Raw genomic sequence first — 13,437 nt, forward strand, 5'->3', positions numbered from 1 at the left:
CTCCTCACTTGGCAGGCACTTGGTGGGTGTCAGGCTGGGCCCAGCACTGTGCCCAGGGCTGGCCATACAGCGTTGGACAAGGCTGAGTGCCTGTCCCAGGGAGCGCACAGTTCAGGCAAACAGGACAACAGAAGTAAAGAGGCTGCTCAGTAACCCAGCCTCAAATCCCTGCAGAATTTGGCCTGACTTCAGAAGCTGCTGGTTACCTGTTTGCCTGTGAGCTCTGCCAGCGAAGTAAATAGACCAATCGGGAGCCTCCTGGCTGTCTTCACAGCCATGACAACGGCATTCTCCCAGCATTGGAGACTAGATATGCAGGAGAGCTCTCAGCCACAAATGATGTGAATAAGGTCAATAGTGTCTATTTGCTGAACTTGTAATCAAAGATGGTGAAACTGATACTTTACTCTCTGGGTGAGAGGGCTAGTGTTTACACTGAATCCAAACGTTTGGATAATGACAAGTACCTCCTCAGCAGTGACTGTGTCCTGTTGTTTATCATAATAATGTTATTGATTAGTAGTCCTGAACCTGCAGATGTGTGTAGTAGTGGAATGCCGAGGTTAAGAGCTCAGCTTTAGGAGTTGCACGGTTCTAGGTTATAATTCTTGCTCTGTCACTGTGTTAGTCAGGGTTCTCCAGAGAAGCAGAACCTCTGTGTGTGTGTGTGTGTGTGTGTGTGTGTTTTGAAAGAGAGAGATGTGTTTTAATGAATTGTTTCACACGGTTGTGGGGGTGGCAAGTCCAAATTTTGCAAGGCAGGCAGGCTGGAGAGCCGGGGAAGTTGATGTTGCAGTTCAAGTCCGAAGGCAGCCTGGAGGCAGAATCTCCTCTTCCACAGTGGGGCCATGGTAGGCACTCAGTCTTTTTTCTTTTTTTTTTTTTTTTTTTTTTTTTTTTTTTTTTGAGACAGAGTCTCGCTCTGTCGCCCAGGCTGGAGTGCAGTGGTCGGATCTCAGCTCACTGCAAGCTCCGCCTCCCGGGTTTACATCATTCTCCTGCCTCAGCCTCCCGAGTAGCTGGGACTACAGGCGCCCGCCACCTCGCCCGGCTAGTTTTTTTTTGTATTTTTTTGTAGAGACGGGGTTTCACCGTGTTAGCCAGGATGGTCTCGATCTCCTGACCTCGTGATCCGCCTGTCTCAGCCTCCCAAAGTGCTGGGATTACAGGCTTGAGCCACCGCGCCCGGCTGAACTCAGTCTTTTTTCTTAAGGCCTTCAGTTTTTGGATGAGGGCCACTCACATTATGGAGGTAATCTGCTTTACTCAAAGTCTTCTGATTTAAATGTTAGTTACATCTAAAAAATACCTTCCTAGTGGCCGGGCGCAGTGGCTTACGCCTGTAATCCCTGCACTTTGGGAGGCCAAGGTGGGTGGATCCCCTGAGGTCAGGAGTTCAAGACCAACCTGGCCAACATGGTGAAACCCTGTCTCTACTAAAAATACCAAAAAAACTAGCTGAGCACCTGTAATCCCAGCTACTCAGGGGGCTGAGGCAGGAGAATCGCTTGAACCCAGGAGGCAGAGATGCAGTGAGCTGAGATCGTGCATTGTACGCCAGCCTGGGGGACAAGAGCGAGACTTCATCTCAAAAAAAAAAAAAAAAACCTTCTTAGCAACGTTGTTTAGTCAAACAACTGGGCACCATGGCCTAATCAAGTTGATAGGTAAGATCAACACAGCTGCTATCAGCAAGTTACTTAAGCTTCTGAGCCTTGGAGCCTCGGCTTCCTTGCCTATAAAGTGGGGGTAAGAAGACCATCTTGAAGGGTTGTTTTGAGGTTTTACGTGAGATTAAATGGGTGTCCAGTGGAGTGCCTTTAGCGGGACACCTGCTTGCCCCCACCTCTACCCGGGACTTCATGGTGTGGGGGAAGTGGTGGAACCTTCAGAACCTGGCCCCTAGTATGGGAAGAATTCTGCCATCACCTTTCTTTGAGCAGAGAGGGAAGCAGCCCCCTTCCGTGACAGTCACACGCATGGGTGATGGCTCCTTCCAAAATCCTGCACCTCTTACTGCCCCTTACCTGGTGTTGCCCCACTCTATCTCATGTTCTAGTTTTCTTGTCTCTTTCTCTTTTTTTCTATTTTATTATTTTCCTGTAGGCACAAGTGAGTTATAGTAAGTTAAGTTACATCTTACCTTTCCTTGTTTTTCTTGTTTATTTATTTGTTTATTTTTTTGAGACAAGGTCTTATTCTGTCAGCAAAGGCTGGAGTACAGTGGTGCAATCACAGCTCACTGCAACCTCGAACTCCCAGGCTCAAGTCATCTTCCCACATTCAGGCAATCCTCCTGCCTCAGCCTCCCAAGTAGCGGGTCCCACAGGCATGTGCCACCACACCCAGCTAGTTATTTAAATTTTTTATAGAGACGGGGTCTCACTATGTTGCCAGGCTGGTCTCAAACTCCTGGGCTCAAGTGATCCTCCCGCCTCAGCCTCCCAGCATGTTGGGATTATAGGTATGAGCCACTGCACCTGGCCTTTTGTTTAAGTAGAGACAGTCATGCTTTGTCACCCAGGCTGGTGTACAGTGGCACTATCACAGCTCTTCTAGGCTCAAGGATCTTCCTGCCTCAGCCTCCTCAGTAGCAGGCACTATAGGCAGGTGCCACGACACCCAACTATTTTTTTTTATTTTTTGTAGAGACGGGGTCTCGCTACGTTGCTCCTGGCCTCAGGTGATCCTCCTGCCTTGGCCTCCCAGGGTATTGGGATTACTGACGTGAGCTACCACACTCAGCCATTACCCTTTTTTTTTTTTTTTGAGACAGTCTTACTCTGTTGCCAGGCAAGAGTGCAGTGGCACGATCTCAGCTCACTACAGTCTCCACTCACCCACCCCCAGGTTCAAGTGATTCTCCTGCCTTAGCCTCCCGAGTAGCTGGGATTACAGGCACAAGCCACTGTGCCTGGCTAATTTTTATATTTTTAGTAGAGACAGGGTTTCACCGTGTTGGCCAGGATGGTTTCAATTCCTTGACCTCATGATCCACCCGCATCGGCCTCCCAAAGTGCTGGGATTACAGGCGTGAGCCACAACGCCTGGCCCTGCTGTTACTTTCTTACCTCAGCTATTTGAGGGCAGAGTCTAGGTCCTGCCCTGCATATAGAAGGTGCTTATCATGTGTCTTTTGAGTGAACACAGAGGGTGACATTGTCACGTGCAGTGCCAACAGCAACCAAATGACTAGACACCTGCTGACTTTCCATGGCCACAGGGAGGAAGAGAAAGGCACCTCCAGGAGGTGTGAATAATCTAAGGGTATTGGTCACTGTGGACAAGACTCGGTGGTGGAAGTGAGCTCCGAGATCCAAAGGGAACGTGAGTAGAGATATGCAAAGTCTAGCAGAGGAAGCAGACGTGCAGGCCACAAAAACAAAATTACAAGAAATGCCACAACGCAAGCATATGCTCATGGACTGCACAGATTCAAGGAGGAAATGCCAGAAACCCTACCTGCCCCAGCATCTGCGTGGGCGTCCACAAAGGGTTTCTGTCATGTTCTCTCTTTCTCCCAACATCCGGTGCTGCGAGTTTTATTGTCCCTGTTATAATGCCTCCAGGAGTGGCAGGTCCTGCCCAGCCCCGTCAGCCAGTTGGTGCTTCGGTCAGGACACCCAGGCAGCCTGAGGACTGCCAGTTGTGCAGAGAGCTATCACGTGCCTGCTGCGTGCCCAGCACCTCACACAGCTCTCAGTGCCAGACCACGCTGGTGCCCTGGTGGACAAAGTTCCTGGCCTTGTGGCCCTTATGTCTAGTGGGTGGCTCCCAACAATGAACACACACAGGATATGTCAGGCGGTGACAAAGGCCTGAGAAGACCAAAGCAGCTTCACCCTCCCAGAGCACAGCTTTTCCCTCCCAGGCCCGAGAGATGGAGGGAGCCCACTCTCCCAGTCTGGGTCAAGAGGAACAGTTACACACCTTGGAATGACTGAAGTTGGGAGCTAAGGTGCCAGGACAAGACAGGCCATTTTAGGAACCAGAGACTTGTGTCACCCCTAAACCTCACCAGCCAGGAGGGGAGCAGCCCACTGGGTCCTCTCTGCCACGGTTGGGTGCTTCTTGTGCTCCCCCTCCTGTGGCCAGGATAGGGGAAGGAGGCTTTCCTGCTGCCACTTCTAGGACCCAAGGGGAAGCTGGGGGAGTGGGGAGACCGTGTGGGGAGGATGGAGTGCACTTTGGTCGGTAGCAGGTGGATAGTTACTCACATGGTGGGGAAATGAAGGTTGCTTGGCCTGTATAGTAGAGAGGTATTACTGCAGGCCTGGAAAACATTAGTCTGGGTTCACCTCCATGGCTTGGGTCCCGCTGATGTCCCCTTCTACTCAAAATGGCTGATTCTCTGGTTTGGAGGTTTGGCATCTGCTTTTGGGGAGGTCGCTCAGTCATTAGAGAAGAGTGCAGAGGTTGGATGGTCATCATGGCAGAAGCAGGACAGCTGGTATGTGAGGCCATGAAACCAGCTCTGGGCTGGGAGTCAGGAAGCTGAGGCTTAGTTCAGGTCCCCTTTCCAAGATGAAGAGATCATTTCCGAGTGTCCAAAGGGCACTGGGAAGAGATTCCTAGCAGTTCTTAGGAAATCATCTGACAGCAGGTGTATCCTGAAGTCATAGCCTTAGCAAACTGCCTTCCCCACCAATACACTCAACACCCTGTGGTTCAAACATCTATACATTTGATAGAAAAACCTGGAGAAATTCAGTGTGTTCTTAATCAATATGACTGATACCTAAGCTGTTCTACTCAAGCAAGAAGTTTCATGGGAATGAACGTGAGCTTCTTGAGAGATTGTTTACAGCATCCCTGGAGTCTATGCAAGAATAGAACTTCCTCTGGGGGATGGTGGGGAGGCTAGCTCTGCAGAGGTCTACAGTCCTGCAGTTTCTGCAAAACACATTGCACACATCTCCACGTGGGCCACACAGTGGCAGCCTCTGAACCAGGAGAGCTGCTTCCTAAGGGCCATCTAAAGATTGTGTGTCTGCTTTCTCCCTCTTGCTTTCCTCCTCCCAAAACAGCCATTTTCCTCCCTACTGCTGCCGCATAGTGAGTTCAGCCCAGGAAGCCTTTGACCCAGCCCCAGTGGTAATAGCTGCCGTGTACTGAACATCTTCTGTATGTTAGGCTCTGGGAGAAGCACTGTGGAGACTTTTTGCCCGTCCTCCCAGAGAAGCTGTCAATACCCCTGGTTCTAGGTGAAGAAACTGGTCCTTAGAAAAGTTGACTCCCTGAGGCCACACAGCTGTTAAGTGACTGAGCTGAGGGCTGTGGGGCTGTTCCCACGCCCTGGCTTCCAGGCCTGGCAACGTGTGGAGCTGCCCCTCCATCGTGTGTCCGCAGACCTCTCCCGGAGCTCCTCGCCACCCTCACTGCTGGACCAGCTGCAGATGGGCTGTGACGGGGCCTCGTGTGGCAGCCTCAACATGGAGTGTCGGGTGTGCGGGGACAAGGCATCGGGCTTCCACTACGGCGTCCATGCATGTGAGGGGTGCAAGGTACGGACTCGGGGGAGCGGTCGCTGGCCACTGAGGCGTTGGTCACGTGGTGAATTGACCCTCCACAAAGCTTTCCCTGCCTTGGGGTAGGGCCCTGACTGTGTCCACTGCAGAATTCCTGCCCAGGAGGCAGCCAGACCCTTGGGCTCCAGACCTCAGCTCTGGGCACTGCAGGAGAGGAGGGAGTTCCCTTGTCAAGCCTACCCTGCCGGGCACCTGTGTTGACCCAGCTTTGTGGGTGATTGCGCCCCCGTGGGGACCAGGCAGGCAGGACAGAATGAGGGTCTTGGGCTGAGGTCTGGGTTTCCTGTTTCTCAAAGCTCAAAGGGGGCTCTTTGAGAAAAAGGACAGACATTTGTTTTTCCACTGACATTTGTGGATCCTTCCTAACTTCACACACATCAAAATCTCACGATTATTTTATTGAACCACCACCTCACAAATATACAGAACCAGATAAATTTATGAGAAACCAAGTTAGCCATGAGACAATCTTATGTTACCAAACTAACAAAGAAGCCTTTTTTTTTTTTTTTTTTTTTTTTTTTTTTGAGATGGAATCTTGCTCTGTCGCCTAGGCTGGAGTGCAGTGGCGTGATCTCAGTTAATTGCAACCTCCACCTCCTGGGTTCAGGAGATTCTCCTGCCTCAGCCTCCAGAGTAGCTGGGATTACAGGTACATACCACCATGCCTGGCTAATTTTCGTACTTTTAGTAGAGATGGGGTTTCACCATGTTGGCCAGGCTGGTCTTGAACTCCTGACCTCAGGTGATACACCTGTCTCGGCCTCCCAAAGTGCTGGGATTACAGGCGTGAGCCACTCTGCCCAGCCCCAACAAAGAAGCTTTAGGACTTCTTTAGGCATTTAAAATAGCTGTGTTCTTTTTGTTTTTTGTTTTTTTGAGACAGAGTTTCACTCTTATTGTCCAGGCTGGAGTGTAATGGCGCGATCTTGGCTCACTGCAACCTCTGCCTCGCGTGTTCAGGAGATTCCCCTGCCTCAACCTCCTGGGTAGGTGGGATTACAGGGGTGTGCCACCACACTTGGCTAATTTTTCTGTATTTTTAGTAGAGACGGGGTTTCACCATCTTGGCCAGGCTGGTCTCAAACTCCTGACCTCAGGTGATCGGCCCACCTTGGCTTCCCAAAGTCTGGGATTACAGGCATGAGCCACTGCGCCCAACCTAAAATAGTTTTAATTAAAGTTTCAGAATTATTTATTTTCCTTCTCCATCTCCCCTCCAAAAAAATTTCTCCTCATTACTTCCAAATTTCAGGAGTATGCATTATCAGGCCCTTTGGCACAACCTCCCCCCACCTCCTGGTGGCCTTTCCTCACCTGTTCTTGGTGCCTCAGGGCTTCTTCCGTCGGACGATCCGCATGAAGCTGGAGTACGAGAAGTGTGAGCGCAGCTGCAAGATTCAGAAGAAGAACCGCAACAAGTGTCAGTACTGCCGTTTCCAGAAGTGCCTGGCACTGGGCATGTCACACAACGGTGAGAGCTGACCAGGGCAACACGGGCTGCTGGCTCCACACAGCCTGAAACCAGGGTCCAGGGAGCCCTCGGGGCAGCCCAGAGGGGGCGCCTGTAGAGCAGTGCCTGGCACACAGTAAGCACCATGGCTGTTGGCTGTTGGCTTTGCTGATCTGGACCTTGGGTCTTAGAGCCTAAGACCTGCCAGTTCCTCAGACTGCCAGCACCTACCATGGTCCCAGGCCTGGGGTAGTCTCTACCTCCCTGTACCTGAGGTTTACCCATTCTGGCCCAGAAGGGAACTGAGAATTGATAACAGCTTGAACAATTTGGGGAACACCAGTCCCAGAAACTCAAGCCTGTCTCAGATGACCTGACGCAGCATGAAAGCTACTGCCAAGGCCAGGGATCCCCTTGGCCCTTCTTGGTTATAGAAGGCAGGCAGTAGCCAGTAAGTGACCACATCTGTCAACTGCCAGGAGCCAGGCAGAAGTTTCTTGGAGGTCAGCCACTCCCCAGAGACAAAGCCTTCTCTGCCCTGTGCTCCAGGCCTCCTGCAGAGCCTTGTCTTCAGACCCCTAGGGTAGGATATTGCAAAGCCCACCTGTCCTCTTAGTACCTCTCTGAGTCAGACCCCTAGAGGACAGGGGAGAGCCTCTTGTGATCTTGACAGGCAGGTTAGCTGCTTGGCCAGCTTTTACCCAGGGATGCCCTAACTGCCTTGCATCTTAGAGGGTAGCAGGACCTGAGCCCTCCATTTGCGGCTCTCCTGGGTAATGGGGTCTGGCAGGTCTGGGTTTGACTCCTTTCCTAGGAAATCTCAGAACTGACTGAATCCCTCTCCTCACGCTAACTCTGAGAGAAGTTGCATTCGTATCCTACTTAATTACTAATGACAACAATTTTTGAGTGCTTACTATGTGAGGATTCTTATTTAATTGATCTAATAACTCAGTACATTTTTAAAATTATTAGCCTCATTTTTCTGATTAAAAAAGAAAAGTGGCCAGGTGCAGTGGCTCACACCTGTAATCCCATCACTTTGGGAGGCCAAGCAGGAGGATTGCTTGAGTCCAGGTTTAAGACCAGCCTGAGCAACATAGTGAGACCGTGTCTCTACAAAAAAAAAAAAAAAAAAACAATTAGCCAGGCTTGGTGGTGGCATGCACCTGTAGTCTCAGCTACTCAGAAGGTTGAGGTGGGAGGATCACTTTAGCCAAGGAGGTCAAAGCTGCAGTGAGCCATGATTTGCCACTGTACTCCAGCCTGGACAAGAGTGGAGACCCTGTCTCAAAAAAAAAAAAGAAAAAAGCCGGGCATAGTGGCACACGCCTATAATCCCAGCATTTTGGGAGGCCAAGGCGGGTGGATCACCTGAGGTCAGCAGTTCGAGAGCATCCTGGCCAAGATGGTGAAACCCCATCTCTACTAAAAAAAAATACAAAAACTAGCCGGGCATGGTGGTGGACACCTGTAATCCCAGCTACTTGGGAGACTGAGGCAGAGAATTGCTTGAGCCCGGGAGGCAGAGGTTGTAGTGAGCCAAGATCGTGCCACTGTACTCCAGCCTGGGAGACAGAGCAAGACTCTGTCTCAAAAAAAAAGAAAAAGAAAAGTGAAGGAGTCTGCCCCAAGTCACACAGCTAGTAAACTGCTAAGCTGGAACTCAAACCCAGGCCTTTGTCACCAAAGTCTGTCTTACCCCAGTCAGAGTAGCTCAGTCACTCAGTATGTTAGAGCCCTTGTGTTCTGGGCACTGTGAACAAAACAGACAAAATCACTGCTCTTGCAAAGATACACCCCCCCAAAAAAACCACGTCTTGGGGAGCTTGCAATCTGGAGGGGCCACCCCAGCATTCCCACCTTGCTGACTCTAGAGCTTCTGGGGGCCCTGGGCTCCAAAAGGATTTGGCCCATGCACCTGTAAAGGGATGGGGATGTCAGAGGTGCTGGGGCCTGCCTGGGCTCCTTGCTGACTGCCCTCTTCCCTGTGCAGCTATCCGTTTCGGCCGGATGCCGGAGGCTGAGAAGAGGAAGCTGGTGGCGGGGCTGACGGCAAATGAGGGGAGCCAGTACAACCCACAGGTGGCCGACCTGAAGGCCTTCTCCAAGCACATCTACAATGCCTACCTGAAAAACTTCAACATGACCAAAAAGAAGGCCCGCAGCATCCTCACTGGCAAAGCCAGCCACACAGCGGTGAGTGTTGCTGCTCGGCCTGGCAGTATCCTGGGCTCTGGGTCCCACTGCTGCCTGCCTAACTCCTGGGAGAGCCAGGCCTTCTCCCTCCCTCAACTTCATGGTGCAGGCAAGGGATATGGGGAGCACAGGGTGGGGGTCTCCCGAATCCTGGTCTCTAACAGGGCCTGGTTTTCAGCCCTTTGTGATCCACGACATCGAGACATTGTGGCAGGCAGAGAAGGGGCTGGTGTGGAAGCAGCTGGTGAACGGCCTGCCTCCCTACAAGGAGATCAGCGTGCATGTCTTCTACCGCTGCCAGTGCACCACGGTGGAGACCGTGCGGGAGCTCACCGAGTTCGCCAAGAGCATCCCCAGCTTCAGCAGCCTCTTCCTCAACGACCAGGTTACCCTTCTCAAGTATGGCGTGCACGAGGCCATCTTCGCCATGCTGGCCTCCATCGTCAACAAGGATGGGCTGCTGGTAGCCAACGGCAGTGGCTTTGTCACCCGCGAGTTCCTGCGCAGCCTCCGCAAACCCTTCAGTGATATCATTGAGCCCAAGTTTGAATTTGCTGTCAAGTTCAACGCCCTGGAACTTGACGACAGTGACCTGGCCCTATTCATTGCGGCCATCATTCTGTGTGGAGGTGAGTGGGAGTGTGGCAGGCGGGCTGGCCCGGCACACCCAGTCGTCCTGGAGGCTGGCCCGCGCTGCAGGGCACTGTGCCTGAGCTCTGACAGTGTGGGGAAGTGTCCCTTTGATCTTGGCAGTGGAACATGCAAGGCACTGACTGACCATGCAGGATTAGCTCCATCTCATTATGTATGTAGATGGAGGTGGAGATAGAAAAGAGACTCAGCCAGACGTGGTGGCTCACGCCTGTAATCCCAGCACTTTGGCAGGCCAAGGCGGGCGAATCACTTGAGGTCAGTAGTTTGAAACTAGCCTGGCCAACATGGTGAAACCCCATCTCTACTAAAAATACAAAAAATTAGCCAGATGTGGTGGCACGCACCTGTAATCCCAGCTACTTGGGAGGCTGAGCCAGGAGAATCGGAGAGGTGGAGGTTGCAGTGAGCCAAAATCCCAGCACTGCACTCCAACCTGGGTGACAGAGCGAGACCCTGTCTCAAAAAAAAGGAAAAGGACTAACAGGCAGTATGCTGTCATGTTAATGTGGGGTGGAAAAATTGTCTGCATTGTCTCTGCATTTTTTAAATTCCAACACAATAAATACAATAATAACTGTGCTAACTAACCGTGGCCTAGAGCTTACTTCATGCCAGGCACTGTTCCTTTTCATCGATGATGACTCACTTGATCCTCACAACAAACCTGTGCAGGAAGAATGTTTTCTATCTCCATTTTACACATCAGAGAGGCTGAGTGACCTGCCCATAGCTTCATCGATAGGCTGTGGCAGACACAGGATTTGAATTAAGCATTGAGTCTCTTAACCACGATACTATGTTGCCTAATCGGGGCGGGGAGAGGGGGGGGAACCATTGGCAAAAAACAAAAGAAGTGGATTAAGACCAGGGGTAGGGAGACTAGAACACCCAGTGGAGCATTGCTGACGGGACAGGGCTTGGTCTGTCATGGCCAAGGAGGCCTGCTGTCCCCTGGGCCAAGTCACCTCTTGGGGTGGAAGTAGGGGAGCTCCACTGCCTTTCTGAGCTCCCTGGCATGCCCTGTGTCCCCACAGACCGGCCAGGCCTCATGAACGTTCCACAGGTGGAGGCTATCCAGGACACCATCCTGCGTGCCCTCGAATTCCACCTGCAGGCCAACCACCCCGATGCCCAGTACCTCTTCCCCAAGCTGTTGCAGAAGATGGCTGACCTGCGGCAGCTGGTCACCGAGCATGCGCAGATGATGCAGCGGATCAAGAAGACCGAGACCGAGACCTCGCTGCACCCTCTGCTCCAGGAGATCTACAAGGACATGTACTAAGGGCGGCACCCAGGCCTCCCTGCAGGCTCCAGTGGGGCCGGCACTGGAGGGGCCCACCCACATGACTTTTCCGTTGACCAGCCCTTGAGCACCCGGCCTGGAGCAGCGGAGTCCCATGCTCGCTGTCAGACATATGACACCCACCGCCTCTGGCTCCCTGTGCCCTCTCTCCCGCTTCCTCCAGTCAGCTCTCTTCCTGTCTGTTGTCTCCCTCTTTCTCAGTTCCTCTTTCCTTTCTAATTCGCTTACTCTATTTCTTCCTTTCTGTAGGCTTCTCCTCTTCCCTTCTCCCTTGCCCTCCCTTTCTCCACCCCCCATGTCTGTCCTCCTTTCTTATTCTGTGAGATGTTTTGTATGATTTCACCAGCAGCATAGAACACGACCTCTGCTTTTGCACATGCTTTCTCCAGGAGCAGAAGGGAGTGGGGCCTGCCCTCTGCCCCATCATTGCACCTGCAGTCTTAGGGTCCTCACTTCTGTCTCCTGTCTTCAGAGCAAAAGACTTGAGCCATCCAAAGAAACACTAAGCTGTCTGGGCCTGGGTTCCAGGGAAGGCTGAGCATGGCCTGGACTGACTGCAGCAGCCTGTAGTCATAGGGTCCCCGCTGTAAAGGACAGTGGGCAGGAGGCCCAGGCTGAGAGCCAGATGCCTCCCCAAGACTGTAATTGCTCCTCCGAGGCTGAGGCCACCCACTGACCCAACTGATCCTGCTCCAGCAGCACTCCTCAGCTCCACTGACACCCAGCGTCCTTCCATCTTCTTCACACTGGTTTGCCAGGCCAGTGTTGCTGATGGCTCCCTGCACTGGCCGCTGGACGGCAGTCTCCCAGCTTGGAAGTAGGCAGGGTTCCCTCCAGGTAGGCCCCCACCTCATTGAAGAGGAGCAAGTCTCAAGAGAAGGAGGAGGGGTTGGTGGTTGGAGGAAGCAGCACACGCAATTCTGCCCCTAGGACTGGGGGTCTGAGTTCTGGGGTCAGGCCAGGGAGAGCTCAGGGCAGGCCTTCCGCCAGCATACCCACTGCCCCCCTGCCCAGTAGCAGCCACCCACATTATGTCGGCACCCAGGGCCTGGGCCTGGCCTCACATCCCGCTGCTCCTTTCTCTAGCTGGCTCCATAGGAGCTCAGGCCCCACTCTCCCTGAAACTGCCCCCTCCAGCACACACACAAGCACTGAAATCACTTTACCTGCAGGCTCCATGCACCTCCCTTCCCTCCCTGAGGCAAGTGAGAACCCGGAGAGAGGGGCCTGCAGGTGGGCAGGCAGGGCTGGGCCAGGTCTCTGGGGAGGCAGGAGTCCTGCAGGTCCTGCTGAGTCAGCCCAGCACCTGCTCCCAGTGGGAGCTTCCTGGGATAAACTGAGCCTGTTCATTCTGATGTCCATTTGTCCCAACAGCTCTGCCGCCCTCCTCTTCCCCTTTACTCAGCCCAGCTGGCCACCTAGAAGTCTCCCTGCACAGCCTCTGGTGTCCGGGGACCTTGTGGGACCAGTCCCACACCGCTGGTCCCTGCCCTCCCCTGCTTCCAGGCTGAGGTGCGCTCACCTCAGAACAGGGCCAAAGCACAGCTGGGCATGCCATGTCTGAGTAGGGCAGAGCCCTCCAGGCCTGCAGGGGCAAGGGGCTGGCTGTAGTCTCAGAGCACAGAGGTAGGAGAGCTGGAGTTCGAGCCCAGGCTTCCTGGGTCCTGCCTGGTCCTCCCTCCCAAGGGGCCATTCTGTGTGACTCTGGGTGGAAGTGCTCAGCCCTTGCCCCTACTGGCGCTGTGGCCTCCCTTCCATGCCCCAGGATCACTCTCTACTGGCAGGATTCTTCCAGCTCCCCACCCACCCAGCTGATGGGGGTTGGGGTGCTTCCTTTCAGGCCAAGGCTATGAAGGGACGGCTGCTGGGACCCACCTCCCCCTCCCCCACCACGTGCCGCATCCCTGCCCCGACCCCTGCCCCGACCCGGGTCTGGTGCTGAGGATACAGCTCTTCTCAGTGTCTGAACAATCTCCAAAATTGAAATGTATATTTTTGCTAGGAGCCCCAGCTTCCTGTGTTTTTAATATAAATAGTGTACACAGACTGACGAAACTTTAAATAAATGGGAATTAAATATTTAAGAGCCGACTGGAAGCTGACTCAGTTACTTGAATGTTTTTCCTGGGGCTGACAGGGCTCCACACCTCCTCCACATCCAGTACTGGAGGTCAAAGGAGGCTTTGGGTGCCGAAGCCCTCCTGTGCCTCCACCTCGCTTTGCTCACCACTTGTCAGTCGGGTGGACGACTGTGCCATTTCCACCCTGCAGAGAGAATTTGGGGTGTGAGGGTACAAAGG

The 13,437-nt window shown here is 53.0% G+C and overlaps 1 protein-coding gene across 4 annotated transcripts in view; it reads left to right on the forward strand.

Annotated features, from left to right (window-relative positions):
• PPARD (peroxisome proliferator activated receptor delta) overlaps positions 1-13,221 on the forward strand; it is an 85,516-nt gene extending 72,295 nt beyond the window's left edge. For 2 of the 4 annotated variants that reach the window (XM_050787695.1, XM_050787696.1), the window contains 5 exons: positions 5,307-5,504; positions 6,864-7,002; positions 8,978-9,180; positions 9,359-9,809; positions 10,869-13,221. In XM_050787695.1, the coding sequence (XP_050643652.1) occupies positions 5,307-5,504; positions 6,864-7,002; positions 8,978-9,180; positions 9,359-9,809; positions 10,869-11,116 (1,239 nt within the window). In that variant the 3' untranslated portion in view covers positions 11,117-13,221. The remainder of the gene's footprint in view (positions 1-5,306; positions 5,505-6,863; positions 7,003-8,977; positions 9,181-9,358; positions 9,810-10,868) is intronic. The other 2 variants (XM_050787697.1, XM_050787698.1) reach the window with 1 other exon arrangement.
• The last annotated feature ends 216 nt before the right edge of the window (positions 13,222-13,437 follow it).

This window comes from Macaca thibetana, chromosome 4, assembly GCF_024542745.1.
Source record: "Macaca thibetana thibetana isolate TM-01 chromosome 4, ASM2454274v1, whole genome shotgun sequence".
Classification (NCBI taxonomy): Eukaryota; Metazoa; Chordata; class Mammalia; order Primates; family Cercopithecidae; genus Macaca; species Macaca thibetana.